The sequence below is a fragment of the Plectropomus leopardus genome, chromosome 7 (genome assembly GCF_026936395.1).
Source record: "Plectropomus leopardus strain MGB_pleo_1.0 chromosome 7, ASM2693639v1, whole genome shotgun sequence".
Classification (NCBI taxonomy): Eukaryota; Metazoa; Chordata; class Actinopteri; order Perciformes; family Serranidae; genus Plectropomus; species Plectropomus leopardus.
This window is the reverse complement of record NC_142182.1, coordinates 10,696,592-10,715,797: the sequence shown is the minus strand read 5'-3', so window position 1 is coordinate 10,715,797 and position 19,206 is coordinate 10,696,592. Positions and strand designations below refer to the sequence as shown.

The 19,206-nt window shown below is 40.4% G+C and overlaps 1 protein-coding gene across 2 annotated transcripts in view; it reads left to right on the top strand.

Moving 5' to 3' along the window:
* shank3a (SH3 and multiple ankyrin repeat domains 3a) overlaps window positions 1–19,206 on the top strand; it is a 250,840-nt gene that overhangs the window by 50,773 nt on the left and 180,861 nt on the right. For both annotated transcript variants that reach the window (XM_088079899.1, XM_088079900.1), the window contains one exon: window positions 9,363–9,821. In XM_088079899.1, the coding sequence (XP_087936025.1) occupies window positions 9,507–9,821 (315 nt within the window). In that variant the 5' untranslated portion in view covers window positions 9,363–9,506. The remainder of the gene's footprint in view (window positions 1–9,362; window positions 9,822–19,206) is intronic.

The following is a 19,206-nucleotide window of genomic DNA, read 5'->3' as shown; positions in this document are numbered from 1 at the left end:
GATTGTATATGTGTGTGTGTCTGTTGACGCTTTGAATTTGAAGGAGGCTACTGTAACGAAGCACCTCTGTACTCTAACATACCACACACACATGCACGCACACACACCTTTATTTGCAGTTCCAAATGCTCACTTTAAGATGGGCTTGGAGTATAAAAGTAATTTCAGTTTTAATTTCAGTTTGTGAATATATTTTCCCAAATCACCCAGCCACACATCCAGCAGTACCCCCCCAGATCAATACCTTTGGCCACCAGTGGTATTATTCAAGACCCTGAGGCTGTTGACTACTAGAGATGCCTCATACAGGACAGCACTCCAAAGATCCCTCTTGAAGAAGAGGTTTATCTCAGCATCAGTAAAGCCAATCCAGGCTGTCAATCAAATGTTTGTTGTTATCCAAACCTTCTATCACAAGAAATGGCATGTATTGTTTCTTAGTGTTGCCTTGTCATCATAATTATTTTCTGTTAAATTATCCAAATTTTTCTACTTTTTCTTAAACCTTTAAAAATGGACATTTTGCAGATGGGAGCAGGAGATGGTTGTTTGCATGATCATGCTTCTGTCCTTTCTGTCATCGCAGCATTACCTTATGTAACTTTACCTTATGTGTGGTCCAAATGTAGTATTTCACTTGAATTATGTCAGAATTTCCCAGAGAATGTCCCTGAAAGAATTTCCCTGAAATGGCAGTGGGAGAGTGTTGTTTACATAATCCTCTAAATATCAATTTAAATAAAAACCATAATAACTAAAACATTAATTTCATTTGCAGCAGAAAGCGAAGGCTTCTGTCTTGTCTGTCATCATATTCTGCATTCGTCATGACATCATTGTGTTACGTGTGATGCAAAACCATGTGAAAAGGTGCAGCAGTTCCAGAGGACTGATTGATGAACATTTTTGCACATTGTTTATAAAAATGAGCACATCTCACAAACTAAAAATCTCAACATTTTTTTGTTTTGTTTATGTACGTTATGTTTTTATTTCATAAAATCTGATATCCCATTTTTGTATGTCTTAATTGACACAGTTTCTATACATTTATCAGTTATTAGGGTTTATTGACCTGAAGCATTTAAAGGTACTTCAACAAATAACATCATAATAACCACAAACACCGATGTAGGCACTGGCAGAAAATTTCCAATGCAAAGTTCAAAGGGTTAAGGAACAGAGATATCTTTTTGATGTTTTGCGTAGTGCTCATCCTAGTCTTCCCAGGGAGATATTAGTCCTGTGTAACATGAAGCTGCCTTGCCCTTGTCCTTGTCAGTCAATTTCAACCTGCCTGCTTGACTGGAAGAGGAGGGCTAAAGTATCTGGCCGAAGACTGTTGATAGCCGAGCCAGATGATACCAGAGGCATTGAGCCATCTAGTTAACACTACACATCTGCCGTTATATAAGAGCTCAGAAAACGGCCACTTTCTTTTTGACAGCCTTGCTTCTAATCCCTCCAGTTCCTAGAGGGTCAACCAAGTCAATTCAGGTTTACTCTAAACAGTCCTATCTTTTGTCCTTGGAGAGGATTCAGTTATTGTAGAAAGGAACCCTCCTCCACATTCCACACTGCCGTGTCTTCCCCCAATGGACCCATTGGTGGCCCAGTAAGCAAAGTATGAAATAATGCTCTAAATTTAGTATACATTTGGTGATGTAAAAACAGCATGGTCATTTCACAGGGGTCCCCTGACCTCTGACCTCAAGATATCTGAATGAAAATGGGTTCTATGGGTATCCACGAGTCTCCCCTTTACATGTCCCCCTTATAGGACATGTACTTTATGCTAGTCCCATGAAGTATTTTGCTGTCATTTGATTCCTGATCAAGACAATCTAAGAAGAGTTGCTTCACCTTCCCGATATGGACTTCATAACTGTTTGGCAAAGCAAAATAATTGAATTTAAAACATGCAGTTCTGCAAGTACTTGCAAAATTCTGCAATTAATTGCAATTTTAAAAAATGTATCGTTTTACAGCCCTAGCTAAAAATCAATACAAATAACAATAACATTTTATGAATGTTGATATCCTATTGTCAGCCATTAATATCTTGTTTCTCATGCTAACTTAAGTCTAGGACGGAGTGGGCATTTAAATTGCTCTGTCATATTTACCTTTATTGAAAGTGAAAAATGGATGTCTCATGAGGTCAGCTCTACTGAAAGACTAATCATCCAATTACGCCCGGCAGCCTGAAATATCCCTTCTAACGCACAGGTACTGCACAACACAATAGCAGATCCCTAAAACCACATTCTCCTTTTTTTGTTTGATGCTCCCCGGCCTTACCAATGAATTACCATCATTCAGATTCACTGCGAAAGAGAGGGAAGTAGCAAGGGAATGGAAGATGGAATGAATGGAAATGTTTTAAGGGGACAGAGAGATAAAATGTGTATGTGTGTGAATAAATGTGGCCTCGGGTGACTTCAGTTTGTGAGTGGCCATGACATTTGCTTTACCAGGTGTAGAGGAGCGTGAAGCAGACTCTGATGGGGTCTGTGAACAGTTATCACATTTACTCCAGGCCACGGGCTATGTGGATGGTTTGTCAAAGCTGACTGTATGTAATGCTCTCCCTCCTTCTCTCCCACCTTCCTTTTCTGTCGTCACTCTGCCACCCTCCCTTTTTCTTCCACGCTCGCTTTCTCTACTTTTTTCTTGGCCCACTGACTGTCTCAGCCACATCCTCCCTGACCCTCTCTGCTTCATGCTACCTCAGCCAGCTGCTTACCTTTATCTTTCTTCCTCCCTCTGCCCCAGCCTCCTAGTTTTTTCCAGTGTGGAAAAGGGAAGCAGGTAGGGCTGCGTGATGGCTGGCTGTGGATTTCAGTTGTATTTGTGAATGCCCTCATGTACAGCTCTATGGCAAGGACTTTTAAAGCCTAGCGGATGTTTCAGATACATGCATACATTGCACTGGATCCATGCACACGCTGATCTGTATTGTCATGAATTATTCACTTTGTTTTCACTGGGCTGGAGCGCAGGAGATGGGGTGAGAGGGGATGGGGTGAAAGAGATCTGAGCTGAAGAGAGAAGAGGCAGTAACTGTTAGCTAAGGCATGGGAGCTGGCCTCCTTATAATTCTAGTCCACGCGCTTAATGTTCCCAAGCAATGGGAGTTAGGCAGAGAATCTGGACTGCAGTTTTAACCTATAGGTACTATTTCCTCCCAAATGTTTGTAAGCTCTGTTGCTAGTCTCCAAAGAGGTGTAAGATGTCATCACACTGTACTATACACATTATGAGGGGTGCAGGTGAAATTTCTCACTTTACAATTATAGGGGAATATGACAAATGATGATATTAAATTATTATCCAGCACTAGATATGCCAATGTCATTTCGCTGGATTCAAGGTCCAACAATTTCATTAAGCAATTGACCCAGTGCCAAGTACTGATCATTTATTCAATGTACGCCGTTTTCAGTGGTATAGCACGAAATTAGACATATCTGGCGAAAGTCTGTAAAGATTACTTAATTGGCACACGGTGCGAAACATAGCTTTGTAAGCTGAAATGTGCAGTTATTTTAATTATTGATACATCTATTAATTGATCTTCTTGAATCACATTAATCAAATGAAATGGTGGAAAATGAGTCATGCTAATTTACAAGAGCCTAATGTGATGTTGCAAATTGCTTGTTTTCTGTGACCAATGGTCTAAAACCTTAAATAATAAAATTTTCTGTGATAATCAAACAGAGAAAAGCAATAAATTCCTAAATATATGGGGAGCTAAAACCAGTGAATGTTGAGTATTTTTGCTTGATATATGACTGAAACAATTGATTCTCAAAACGTTTTGTATATGAATAGTCTGTCAGACAGCAACTGTCACGCCACTTGCTTGTTTGCAATTTTCTTGATTACATGACATTTTTATCTATTATTCTTATTGAGGTGAGATTTCATATAAGCCCCTTAGGCTTTCATAATCTCACCTGTACAACTTTGTGTTTTTTTGTTGATGTTGTATTTCTGTTGTTTTGTTTTGTACAAATGCAAATCTTAAATCTTAAGTCTTAAGATGTTCTTCTGTCTACGTATTTTGTTTTTACCTAAATGTTTCAGATCTAATTGTAGAATTACACACTCATACACACACCACCTACTCCTCAAGTTAAAGGTGCACTTAAACACACTCATCAGATTCACTCTCATTTGGCATTTCGCCACGCTGTATTTGCATTTTTTTGGGTGTCTCTTTGATGCCTGCTGCTCACGGTCTGGCACCTGGTCGCTATCTTTTTATGAAGCCCTGCCCTCACCTGAGCGCTGTGGGGGGTACACACCCATAAACATCCCAAACATGGGATAATAATGAGAAAATTAGAAAATACAGGCAGAGGGTAGGGTCTTTGCAGAAAAATACACCGCCACAAACTTCTTGTGTGCACAAGTGATGATTGACATAGATAAGTTCTTTATAAGTCTTCTTCTAAGTCTAGATTGATTGATTGATTGATTAGTTTATTTAAGTGTGATGCACTTATTTTGCCCAGCCGACTTATAAGACACTGACGATAACAATACAAAAAAAAATACAAAGATGGTCACGTAGCCCTTTCTAATAGGTCCACAGAACAAAACATATATTATACAAGGAGCATTTCATAATATACAAACCAATAATAGACAATTATACCGGATACAGTGTTTTCTGGCGTAATGTCTAGAAATAGTTTTTTTGAAGGGAAATCCTCCATAAGTATATCCTTAAGGTAGAAAGAGAGTTAATCAAGTTAAGCAACAAAGTATAGTGTATGTAAACCCAAATTCTCAGTTTTTTTTTTCTCTTCCCGTTTGTCTAACCAGATAACTTGTTCCCTGTATGTAGATCTTTTCAAGTGCTGTTGCCCACACAGTTTATCCTTGTATGATGCAAGTAGGATGAAATCCCGCCTTGGCCCTCCCTGCTATCTAGGGGAATCATTATTGCTATTGGCAAGCCATCTTAGTTCCCTTTGCCACATTCCTTCCTTCTAATTGTCTGATCTGTTGTTATTTGCCATGCAGTCCATGTTTTCAGAAATCATTTTTGAAAAAAAAGTTGCATTCTGACTGCTGATAATAACAAACAAATCACAATTAGGGATATTTTTAATATATTAGTTGAAACTGGTAACAAAATGTGTTGTCATTTTTCATAAAATGCCATAATCTGTAGTGCCAGTTTCATAGTACAAGGAGACCCATTTGGCCAGTACTGTACAAGCTCAGAATTGCTTCATAAAATGTGAATATTGAGCCGCACTACAAGCTCTGGGTAACAGTTATCAATTTTCCTTGCCCTAAAGACCTGGCAGGCTGAAGTCGCATTCAGGCAGAGTGATCTGCTAAATCCTCTAATGTATTAGGGCTACCTGCCATGCTCTTTCTCCAATGCTAATGGGATTACATACTGTAGAGTGTCCAGCAGTGGCGGAGCACTCACATACAAGCCTCTGTAGTGCAGGGAAATACACTCAGCTCACCGTCTGCTGGGTGATTACAATAATGAGAAGTAAATATAGAACTTTGCATCGAATATAAGTGCACACTTTCTTTTAACCATGCAAATTATTTTTATTTTGTAAGCCAAATATCTCCATGAATAGTTTGTGATTACCTCAGCTGAAAGCAAACATGTGCCTCCAAATCAGCACATTAGTATCTACTCTGGGACCCTTGTGTTAAGTCTTTCCAAAGGATTTGCTTTTAAACTATTTTCTCTGAGAAGGTCTCTGCAGGAATCTGAGACTTTTCTGATATAACAAGGCGATAGGTTGGCTAAAACTATCATCACGGGAAATCGAAGACATACTGAAACTAGGAAGGAACCACTGGCAGTAACTCTACCCCCTCCCGCTCTCTCTGTCTCACTCGTCTTTCTCTTCAACCATGTGTTTCTTAATGATAGCATGTAGCTGGAATAGATGTTCTTTCATTTGTGTGTCTCGGTCTTTATATCAGCAGCTTACATGTTGTCTCTTGGCTACCTTTTGCAATACCAAAGAGATGTCTGATGATTGGTAGAGTTTGTGTGATGATGGCAGGGTGTCTGCAGGTCCTAAAAATGCCATTTAATGTCTTAAATACATACTAGGCTTTAAATGACAGTAAATAGTCTATGATTTGAATATGGCAGGTCTTAATTGCCACTAACATTTTATCTAGTTTTCTTTATCTTGCTTTCACTGTATTTTTTTCAAAATCAGTCGAGCACTTCTGGGTGAAAGTCCAAATTTCTGAAGTTACAAATCTTTAAACCTAACACTGAAATGTATACTGTCTTTTAACTTTGAACTTGCACTTACCTGTTGGCAAAATGTTGATAAACCTGACCTGGGATTTCTACCGCTTGCATGTGTGTTGCGGTACAGATTTGCTGTGGTTTTGCTCTGTGCGCCCTCATCCGTCAACTCCCACCGGTTGCGCAGTGCTGCGCATAAAGGGGATGTGTGGTGTCATAAATAATTTTGTGGTTTTCCACCTCCATAATTAGCTTCTCCTCGTCCATGGTGTCGGTAGTGACCTCTGAAAACCTCTGACCTGACTCTAAGCCTGGATCCACTCATTGTGACGCTTTGTTGATGTAGTTAGGTGAAATGCGATCAAACACGCAGTATTTTATTCTGAAAATTAACCGGATGTTTCACTGTTGTGTCGCTGTCTGATTTCCTGTCTGCTCTGTGCTTAATTCAGCTGAATTGATGCGAAGTGCTCCGGCATCTGGCAAAAATAGGAGCCTTGCGTAACTGATCCGCAAGCGTCCGGACTGCTGGAGCTGGGACGGAGTCGATCCCCAACGCAGTGGAGCCGTTAGAAGTTAACACAAAGACTAGAGTGTAATCTATTTGCTCTGTCTACCGTGACGGATCGGAGCCAGACCACACATGGATCTGGTGGAAATTAGGGGTGACTCACTTGAAAAACCTTAACCGTACAAAAAATCTACCTCTGCAGAGGACCACACTTATCTTTATAATTCCCTACAATGCTTTGCATAAGAAAAAAATGAATTGTCCAAAAAACTGTCTTGAATTTGATTAAAACTATTTTGACAAGGTTGTAAAATGAAGCATTTTTAAGTGTCTGATACCCGTAGACACCATGAATGATGGCCTTGAAACTTGCTCTCTCCATTAATTTAACAATTTAATTTTACAAAATACAAATATGTATGAAAATTGTGTAACCAGTGAGGACTTTGTCTCCATAAATCAGCCGTGCAGAGAACACAGAGTTGAAGAATGTTGACGTCTTATTCATGTGTGTAAATATTCCTGCAGCCTGCATTTATCTCTTGTGTGTGTATGTGTGCATATTTGTATGCATGCATATCTGCATGTGTGCGTCAGCTCAAGTGCCGACATTATCTTGTGTAACAGCAGCTTCGGAGCTTTCATCACTTGTATTCCCCCTCGAGTGCTTGTTTTAAATTCATCCCAATAAGAAAATGCTGTCTTGGGGCTGTCGTGTCAGCTTGAACAATGATGGCACTGAGAACACAATGGAGCATAGCACTGACTTAAGATCACAATTAATAATTTACAGATGTGCCACAAATTTTTCATGGCACATTTTTTTTTCTTGCACAAATTTCTTTATTCAAATGGTGGGCTTTGAAACTGGCAATACTCAAGCCTTAAAGTATTTGTCTTACACACCAGGTCATGTACCAATCTCCTCTGAGTAGCATTTCCACCGTTATCTTGAGTTCAATTGAATATGATAGCAGGCATTGAATCGGCCAATACTTTAAAGGGGAAATATCGCTTAATGGAAACCCGCCTAATGAGTATAGATCTGGATGAAGAGAGACTAGCCTCTCTCAAACACAGAACAAACTCTGATCAACAAACTAGGCAGTGCTAATCAAATATAAACCAAGAATCTGTTACTGAATTGCCAATGTCTCACCTAAAATGTCTTCAGAAAGATAATAAAATGCACTGCAATTTGAGAATTTGTGAACAGGAAGTTGGTGCCATTGTATTTCATGTAAGATTCTGTTATTGGATTACATATTTCTCGCCGAATATGTTTTGAGAAACAAATATAAGTTTGCAGTTTCACTGTGTTTCGAGATTGTTGGTTACCAGCCAGCTGCCATTTTGTTTCCTGTGGAGAAACAGCCAAACTCACATTACATCAGCCACCAGTAAAAGCACTTATTGGTTTCGTGTGGCGCGGTGCATTCTTATAGATATAGGTTTTCTACCTCTTGAACAAAAGCAAATGCCACAGCCATTTTTCTCTGTTTCCTTTGGACATGTTGCACCAATTTCTAAAGTATTAACGTCTTTCTACTGCATAGACAGCCAGGCTTTATGAAAAGACCATGTCTAGCATGAAATACTTATTTTGCCGTGTTGGTTGATCAGTGTAAAAACAACACACTTTTCTTCACAAAACATGACAGACAACAACTATGAAATCGCTTTGGGATGCCTGTTTTAGAATGCACAGATTGAAATGAAGGTCAGATCGACATTATTTGTTTCGCTCTTAATGACAGTCCCAGTCTCGTAAATGAAAACAGCACTCATTATGAAAATGACCCTCAATGAGAAGAACTCCCACAAAAAAAACTCAACCTCTTTTCTGGCAGCTTGCCCTGTCAATGTGTCAGTGTGTCTACCTGGGAACCATTTGACCTGCAACACCCCCCACAGATAGATAAAGTGAAGCATGAAGGCTAAATCCTGCCCAACATTGATCTGGACAAACAATCCCCCCGTACTGTGCTGACGTCACCACAGTGTCAGTACGCTACAGCGGAGCAACAGTGTGTGAAAGAAACAGTGTCACACTCTGCAACGTGTGCAGCATTTTATCTTTTTTAGTGCTCTAGAATTAAAGTTGCTATATATGAATTTAGCATGTTAAAACTGTGTAATATCAAACTAAAGCTAAACTCTTTTTCGTATCAGCAGCAGCCACATTAATGAAGTAATAGTGCTGCTGTTATACACTGTTCAACACACTTACAGTTAATACTAAAGGTCCAAATTATTTATGCAGATGTTGAGCAGCACCGCTGTTTTTGTTTGATCTATTTTGTTCTATTTAAAGACTAAATGTGCCTCATTTTTACTAATTGCATTAGGATTATCTTTTGTGCAAATCACAGATTAGAGTTAAATAATTTTACACCATTTTATCAATGTAATTCCTTCACTGTAGCTTTATCTGTGCATCTCCTAGTTTTATTTCCAAGTTCCCCTGGTACTTATCTTCTCTCTGTGTTTTTACCCTTCATCTCTCTGTAATCTCCTAATACCCCCTCCTCTTTGCCCATTCCCTCTCTACCACCCTCCTTCCCTGCCTTTCTCTCCCTCCCTCTTTTTCTCTCCCAGGCGAGTGATGCACGCTGCAAACGGTGTGTGCGTGTAGTGTGAGAGAGAGTCATCGGTTTGTGTGTGCGTGTGTGTGTGTGTGTGCTTGTGTGTGTGTGTCTGGAGAGAGAGAGAGAGACATAGACCGAGCCCCTAACACGGAGCATGCCTCTGCGTCCGGCAGCCGGCAAACATGAGCCACCCAGCCCTCCACGGCAGGACCAGCAGCAGCAGCAACAGCACACACACACACACTCACACACACTCACACACCCTTACACACACACAGCAAACGGCAGCCAGGGGGCCAGCACTGACAGCGGCAGCTCCCGGGAAGAGGACAGCGGCGTTCCCATTCCTGTCGGTGTTCCGGCTTTCCGTCCCGGTGCAGAGCGGAGCCACAGTGCAAGAGCACCCATGGAGGAGCCGACAGGCAACACCGTGGTCATCCGCATTGGAATCCCAGACCTACAACAGACGGTAAGAGCTCGTTCTGTAGCCACTGCTGGAGAGAGGATAAAAGAGAGGGAAGCTGCCTCTCCCCCTTCCTCTCTGACTGGGTGCTTTCTACCTCTCTTTTTGGAATTTGCTTGGCTTCTTTCAGACATGTTCTCTCTTTTTAATCTTTCTTTACCATTCTTTCTTTATCCCATCTATGTTTTCTCACCTTTCCCTCTTTCTTTTTTTTGGTATCGACACTTAGTGGCTGTATTTGCTTGCTGGCTTCTGGGGGTTCCACTCCTCCCCGCCTATTCACTGATGTCTCGCTAATAAATCTACCTCTTCATTAACTGGGCTTCAGCTGACTTTGACAACTGGCCACTTAGGGTGAGAGCCGGAGAGGGAGGGAGGAGAGAAGGAGAGCAAGAGAGAAGGCATCAGGGATCAAGAGGGATATAAGAGGCATTGTAAATCCCCAGGAAGACACGAAGTAGAATCAAGATAGTTGTACCTGATCTATGAAACTTCACCTCAACCTCTGTCTCCCTGACTCTGTTGTTGTTGTTGCTTTGTGCACAGACAGAAGAGGAGATCTATTCCTAAATTCTTCCTATTGAGATCTTTACGCAGGAGTTTTACTCAAGATGTAGCCTGTGTCTGTGCAGTGTTGCAGCCACGGAAAAACGCAGAGGCATTGATTCTTTCTTCCCTTTATTTTCACATTTTCAACATACATTTTTCACCTTTTCTCTCTTCACAAAAACCTCGATAACCACACTGAATCGTGTTTGTGTCTGTATGTGTTTGCTGCAGAGCAGTGGTATGGAATAAGGCAGATGTCCAGATCCTAAATGAGTTATTTCCTTCATTTTTTCTAACTCTGCTATTGTGGTTCATATGTATTCAGCAGTAGCTAACCTGTCGTGTTTTAGAGATTATTTGAGCACTACAACAACAGCCATTCTCAAGGATTTGTTCTAGTGATGCTTATTTTAGATGTTTTGAAGTACTTCATGCTTTACTGTTAAATGAGGACAATATTCCCATTAAAATGTCCTTTATAAGTCACTGGTTAAAATGATCTTGAACAGAAAGTGATTGCCTTGAACTTCACATAAATGCAGAGAAGATGAATCGTTTTACCCTTCATTGGCTGTAGAATGAAATGAAGTGCTATCAATTCAGCGCATCTCTAAGCCCATGTATGAGCTACCTATACCCATTCTCTCTCTGTCCCTGTCAGTGGCACACATGAGATCGCACTATTAGAGAGATACCATGTGACATTTTCTATGTGACAACACAGCATTAAGCCTTTTATTACTAATGTGCCTCTGTGTCAACACTTCTCTGCTCACTCCTCCTCTTTTGCTCTCACGTATCCACTGGAGACATCCTCTCCTAATGGTATTGCAAAATGCAGATTAAACCTTTACAGCCAGCACACTTGTGCTCAGGATCTCAGTTGGCTTTCTGTAGGTGGCTTAGTTGGAGTGCCCTTTTTATTCTTCCTCCAGACATTGATGGCAAAGGCGAGAGGCTGTTTTTGTGTTTGTTATTGTAGATTACCTCATTGTTGTTGGATTCTTGGCCGAAATGATCCATTGTATTTTAGTGAGGCCCCAGCACTGCATGCTCGGAAAAAAGACAGGAAATAAAAGGAGAGCAGTTGAAAAGAAAGCACAGAATTCCCAAGAGGTGCTGCAGAATCACCGTCTGTGGACAAAAAATGCTTCGAACACTCGCACACACAAACACACACAAAGACACACACACACACCACACACACACACACACACACACACACACACACACACATATATATAAACTTAAGCCTGCGCTTACATATTATATAGACAAACCTAATAATGTACTGTATGCACACATGCACAAGCACATCTAAACATGCTGCATGCACACTCGTGCACAAACATGCACACATGGCCTAAAGTCCTAATCCCATTGCCAAGGGACTTCCCTTAATGTGCTTATGTAATGTTAAGATGCTCAACACATCATTAGTTTCACTTTCAAGGAGTCACATTAAGTTCAATATACAGACCAACCAACAGGCAAGTGCACATGCATCGCCACATAATGATAGATGAAAAGACAAACAGAGAGAGAGCCTAAAAGTCTGACAGGCAAACATAGAGGCAGATGACAGATGGCCAGATTCTGACAGTTTGAATCTTTTATGGAGCAGTCAAAAGTGACTGGTGTGTACTCTGAGTGAGCAAGAGATTACACTAGAATAGTCCGCCTGAAGTTGGATTACACACCTCCTGCTGTGTTTCAAGCCTGGATCAGGAGAATGAAGCACCATGTGAAGAACACACCAGACGACACTTTAATTTTTCAGCCTGAGAGAAGAGAGGAGTAAGGCATCATATGGGAGAGACATCAAGATCCAAATGACCTAATCCTTACACTTCTTTTGCTCAATACCTGGCCTGTTATGTCAAATTGGTAATAGTTTTGCAAGCTAATTAGTCTGTTGTTGCATTCTTGTATGTAAACTGATGTGCATGATATCTTCAGTGGGAATGTGAGATATTCATTTAAAGGAGATCTTAAAGATGAAATCCAGTTAGTGCGAAATGTGTTCTTCTTAGTGTTTGGTGAGGGGGTGAGGTGGAATAAACAGTGGAAATGTCAAGTGCTGCTAAGTGTTAAGAAAGCAGGCTTTGGCTCAGAGAAAGTTTTGACCTTTGGTTTGTAAGTTTTGGAACAAAAAAATATTTTGCACATCTATTTCAAAACAGGTGCGTAGGAGAGGGACGAGCAAGACACAATTTGCAGACAAACTCCTGCTCATTGTCTAACTTGCAAAAGAAATGCATTGCGACAAAAATCAAACCAATACTATCAACAGAAAACCTGGTACTTATGGTGCATTCTTTAAAATTTTCCCATTTAGACTATTGCAACTCACTCTTTACTTGTATTACAAAGTCTTCCATAGCTCGTCTCTAAATGGTACAAATGCAGTAGCCAGGCTGTTAACCAAAACTAATGGCCAGTCCTGAATCACCCAAATTCTTACAGAATTTACTTTAAATTTTTACTCATCACTTACAAGTCCTTGCATGGCCTGGCCTCAGCATATACAGCAGAGATGTTGAGCCCTACTGGTCTGCCACTTCAGTCATGAGATCAAGGCCTCCTATCTATTCTCTTATTCTTATTTTAAAAATCCAGAGGTGACTGAGCTTTCGCAGTCGTTGCTGCAAAACTCTGGAACAGCCTTCCCTTTGTTTTTAGAGGTGCTGAATCTGTGCCTTGCTTTGTGTGGCTCGTAAAAACTCTGTCTATAGGTTGGCCTTTTTATAAAATCATCCCTGTATATGTATGTTTGTATTTACGTATGTTTGTGTGTTTGTGTGTGCGTGTACTTGAATTTATATGTGTACATTTTATCTAAATGTGAAGTACATTTTGACTGTGTGTTTTAAAACGTGCTGTAGAAACAAATCATGAATATTTTGGTGAAGGTCTAGTTACTAAGACATGGCAATAAATTCATTTCTTTTGCAAGTTAGATAGTGTATGGGAGTTTGTCTGCAAAAAGTTCTGTAAGTTTGGTCACTTCCACTTTAAGAAGGCTTCCTAAATTGATGTGTCTGTTATGAATTATGGGGAAATCGAATGGATTTTGGTGATTTAGCTTATGATTTAGACTAAGCCAAGTCCATTATAACATAAAAGAGTTGCTTGGTCCTTGGTGCAACTTTAACTAAGTACTGTCTCTTGGCAGTAGGAGACAGTAAAGTTGCATTAGCAGTCAATACCACCATTTGTTCAGTCAGACTGTTGGGCAGATTATTTGCAAAGATTGTGCTTTTTTTCGGTCATGGGTATCATTTGTCAGTCATCATATCCAATTCCACCAAAACTCTTTTTCTATGATTGGTGCAAAAAGAGACAGCTTTCCAATACAGCTAATGGGTGTCATTCATCTCTCAACAGAGTAGAGGGAGACACCAACATAAATAGTCTGCCCCACTCTCTACCTGCATTTATCCTTATTCTCCATTTGCTTCTCTTGTTGCCTCTTTTAGTGCATTCTCTCTTTATATCCACTCACAGAAGGTAATTTGCTGTCAGAAGAATAACAATGTGATGATGCCTATTCTACAAAATGAAAAAGGACTTATAATGGAAATGGTAAAATACCCCCTTTTTCCCATTCAGTGTCCTCAAGTCTGAGTACTGGTACTCTATTGTAGACCTACAACTTTGAGGGTCATGGGCAGTGTGTTAACAGCTTCGAGAAGCATTTAGTTACCTGGTTGTGAAAGTCCTAGATCTCAGCTCTATTATCCCTTGAACCCTTTATAGGGTCTCTTGTCGAGAGAAACCAAAATGGATGGCTTGGAGAGTCCACCTTACTATGTGCATATTTTCCTGTCTTCTGTTTGCCCCTGTTCCCATTCAGGGGATTGGCTTTCCAAAGCACCCCCTCTACCCTCATTGCAAACATTCTCCCTGTCTGCTGCTGTTTTGAGATATTCTCTGAGCGGTTTATTTTCAGGAGCCATTTTACTGTCGTACTTGTGGATGCTTCATGTTTCATTCAGGACACTGGCCTTGAGGCCTTACTAAGCTCTTCTCTCTCAACCTGGCATTCAGTCTATGAATGCCGGAATCTGGATAAAATTCTCTGTGTGTTATGACATGCTTCCTTTACAAGGAGCAGGATTAGAAGCTTTTAATGTCATTGATGTTCAGATGACCTTTTGCTATCAACTAATCTTGCAGATAGTGGGAGTGTGACAGAGCCTGCAAGCAGGAAAAAGTAAACTTAAATTGAAATTTTACTTACTTTAGTACTTATTTCACTGCAAAAAAATAGCCTAAAGCCTAAAGTTTTGTATGCTCTTTCACCAAGAAGAGGCTTGCAAATTTGGACACAGCACATTGTAGAAGTACTTAAACTAGACAAGGCATAGGTTTGAATGACTTCTCTTTTTGATGTGGTGTAGAAAAGTACTCGTGTTGAATAATTAGTTGGTTAAAGATCATCATCCCCTGCTTTTTTGCTTCTTACGCCCAGTTCAGACCAAAGATTTGTGTTGAGACTAAAGTGTTTTAGAACATTGAAGAGAAAAGTTGCAGCAGTGTGAACTGGCTAGTCTCACTTCAACTCAAGCCAGCTGATGTGTCACCTGCAACTTATCTTGTCAAATTATCAGCAGCTGGTTTTAAAACATAAGGCATATAAACTGTCTCAACAGCCAATCGGATCATAACAAAGTCCGCTTGCCAAGTCAAGATGACCGCAGGTGACATGTTCGCTTACTGCTTCATTCTGTGACAACAGTCCTTCGTCCCTGTCATTACGATGTGTCTGTGTCGCAGGGCGGTTTGCTTCTAAATTCTATGGCATATTTATTGTGAATATTATTCAGGCTCTTGAGGCTCTTGCCATTTTGTTTGTTTTTGCTGTTTCATCAATGGCCTACTAGAGATGAAACTGTGGCAGGTACATCAATATCACTATCCTCACTCTTATTTTAAGCAGCTACAAATTCAGCTAAAAGATAAGCCTAAAAAGGTGAAAATCAGAACAGAAACACTGTTGTTGCTATAGGGACGATACACAGTCTTGTCTGGTGGCTTTGGTGTAAACAGGCAGGTTTGCAGCATGTTTCAGACTGGTGCATTGCAAGTGGTTGCATGTTTCAACTTGTCGCGTCGCAGATCTTTGGTCTGAGCGGGGCTTTAGTCCTCATATAATCAGCTTCCAGGTCGTCTCTTGACCAACAAACAGTGTGAATATCTGTGGACAGGAGCTGCTTGCGTTAGGCCTTGGACCTTGTTCTTACCGCTGAATTGGCAGTTGAATACTTGTCTTATTTACCTCTAAAGGTAATGGGATCGCTTGTAGAATCTTAAGTTCTTATTGCTGTTTTGTTGCCAATACCTGCTATGTAGCCTTCTGGTAGCTTGATCCTTTTAGTCCCAATTATCCTTTCTTTATTTAACTCACACCTGCCCACACTGTCAGTCTAAGAGATATTCTTATGTTATTGTTGTTGTTCCAGGTAAGGTGAAAGTGTTGTTTCGCCTTGGTCACAGTGGGAGCCCTCTGTTGGTATCTGGTTTATGCAGCCTGCTGGTAGAGCTGACCCTGTTTGGTCAATAGATTGATTGGTTAGTATGCACATGCACAACAAAAGTTCAGTGGCTGAAACAATAGCTATTTCTCCTAACTTTGTGTTTGGTACTTCAGTATTTTGACCCAATTTATTTTGTATGGAATTGTTGTTGTAAATGCTTTAAAGCAAAAAACCCAAACATTTTGGGTTTCAGATGCTTCTATAATGATAATGATAAAAATCTAACACAGTATATAAAAGTGTGTATGTAAGCCATATTGGTAATACATTTTCTGGAAATTCAACTGCACAGCTCTTTCGAGATAAAATAACCGTAAGATAAACATGTGGGAGGAGAGTGGAGTAAAGCCGCTGTTCCTTCGCGTTGAAAGGGGGCAGTTGAGGTGGTTCAGGCAAATGATCAGGATGCCTCCTGGGCGCCTCCCGTTTAAGGTGTTCTGGGTACGTCCAACTTGCTGGAGGCCCTGGGGCAGACCCAGAACACACTGGAGGGATTATATATCTTGTCTGCCCTTAGAACGTATCGGGGTTCCCCAGGAGGAGCTGGGCAAAGTGCGGCTGAGGAGAGGTATTTCTGGAGTGCTTTGCTTGGCCTGCTGCCCCCGCGACCCGGCCTCGGATAAACGGATGAGGATGGATGGATATATGTTACAATCAGAGATGTTAAAAGAAGAGATGTCTCAGTAGAAACAGCATAGCCATATCTCTAGCAGTTGACAAATCCTTATAATGGTATGAACTGCCATATCAGCAGCCCTCTATGGAACCATGCAGTCTTCAGATAAGAGCCTATAACATGACAGAAAGAAATACCAATGACACTTGGATACCATTGATCTGAACTGTACTTGGTGGTCCAAGGAGGGATCTATTATCAAACCTCTCTCTTGTCTTTTATTGTGTAGCTTTTAAAATAAGCTTTAAGATAGCAGATATTACTAGGAGAAAAAAAAACTCTCATTCTTGATGTAGTAGTTGTTGGATGTCTGCTGCTGTGATGATGACTGATTCCTGCTCTGGGAGAATTTAGAGCTCTCCTGTCAGATCTGTTATCCATTGAGCATTGTTGGTATGTGATGATTGTCTCCCATATGCTCTATCAATAGTCTTTAGCTTCAGCTCTTGGTGGGTCTGCTCCTGTTACAGTACTGCACTGCAGCTGGTGTTGCACTGTAGATTGTTTTGTTGTGATCAGAGGATTTATTGTTTTGGCCCATGATTCTGCGGTGTGGTTCCCTTTGTCAGGTGGCCAGCATTGTGAACCATTTGTTGAGCAGTCTCCAGGGTCTCAGTGATGGACATTCTCTTTTATCGCTTTAGTTGCCAGGATCGGTTCTTAAACGCTACACCTTTCGTTTTCCAAGGCAGATGCTGGCTAAATCATGCCTTCATGATCTTGTGGCTGAATACCACATGGTTGGCATGGGGTGTATTGGAAGTGGTGATTGTGACATCTCCTTATCATCATTTTCCAGTTGTGATAACAGCTTTATCTTCAGCATTTAGAATGCGTAGTCATTACTGTTGAGTTTGATGAGAAAGGAGATAAGGGTCTATCTATCCCCTGTCGCTGGGCTTTAAATCATAGTAGCATTCCAGCAGACTTATTTTTTTCTCTGTTGTCTATGAACCTTTATTAGAATAACTTCTTAAATTATACATACAGGTTCTCTGACATTTGCTATGGGCCTTGTGAGTTGTAGGGCTGCACCTATCAATTAATCTAATGATTATTTCTTTGATTAGTTGACTAATCTAACAACTTATTTACTGATTATTCTAAAGATTATTTTTAACACTTGATACTACACTATTTAGGTGCTTTATTCAGACATCTTTCTTTTTTTTTTATCACTGGAGTACGATGCATCAAAGATAATCACTGGTAAATGTACTTTTGCATCAATGTGGTCTAAGGAAAATAAGACTGTTTCCAGATTGTGACAGCAGCCACACAATGTACCAGCAATCCATAAAGTTAGTTAAAGCTGTTTGCTCACTCGTGCATGGCTGTTTAAGTAAAGGGAGAATATAAAACGGCTGAATAATAATGTTAGATGATGCATAGTGTAACATAAGCAGTGGTGCAGAAAGTTTAAGTGACTACTACTAACAGAAACAAGGTCCATGTGTTGATAATCCCAATATATCATGTTTGAGTGAGGATAAAAAGTAAAAAGGATGGTGCTGTCCTGCTGCCGTCTGGAGTGTGCTCCGGGATACTTTCGCTTCATGCATAGCAGCTGTACTCCTGTGAGGAGTCATTTTAGCCGTAGCCTCAGACTGCAGCTCACTCTCAAATGGAATTCATGGGTACAGCCTACTATATGGCAATGTGCCGATTCTTGTTTTGCAAATAGACTTGTTTCTGTAATCGATGTAGTAGATAAATCACCCAGCCCTGTGTTTGGTATATATATATATATATATATATATCTGTTTCTGAGCCGAGATTGTCTGCACACAATTTCCCAACATGGAGGTGGCTGAGCCCGCTAGTAGCTATGGTACTAACTGTGTGAACAGTGCTTACAATGGCAACAGTGCTTACAGCTAACAATGTTAACCTGGAGGAATGGAGGGTGGATGATACTCTAAAGGCCACATAAGGTCAGTGTAGAGCTGTGGTGATAAGCTGGGCAGTAGGATACACACACACGGACTCACATGCACTATTATGCACATTTTGCTGGACCAGCTAGCATGACAAAAAAAAAGAAAACTTGGATTACATTACACGGAGAGGTAGTGTGTCTTCATTGTCTGCTCAAGGCGCAATTAATTCACTATATTGTCAGATAGTTGTTTGCTGCTACGTATATTGATGCTCTTAATGTATCATACAATTATATCCCTTTCCCTCGTCTGTTGCCTCTCCCTCTTATGTCAGCCTAGTCACCAGAGTAAAACCTTGACTTTGTATGTTTCTGCAAGATATGTTGCATTCCATATTTATCATATCAATTCAATGTGATGTAGCTTTAACAACATGTATATGATCTGGTGTTGTGAAAAGGATGGTTTGACACCAAGGCAAGACAGCTGTCAAGCTGCAAACCACTTTTTAAGACCAAGAAACAACTTAACCATTGGTTGCATTTCTGGCAGTGATTTTGCCACCAAAATTGTGTATTTTAAGCCAAAACATGATCTTTTCCTAACCATATAGTTAGGAAAAGCGCTGTTGGAACATAATGTTTCAAAATGTCCGTTAAATAATAACTTAAAATGTTACATGTTCGTGGTTTGCAGAAACGTGCAATGCCAACTTTTTTTTCTGGAGATTGGAATGCCTTTGCATC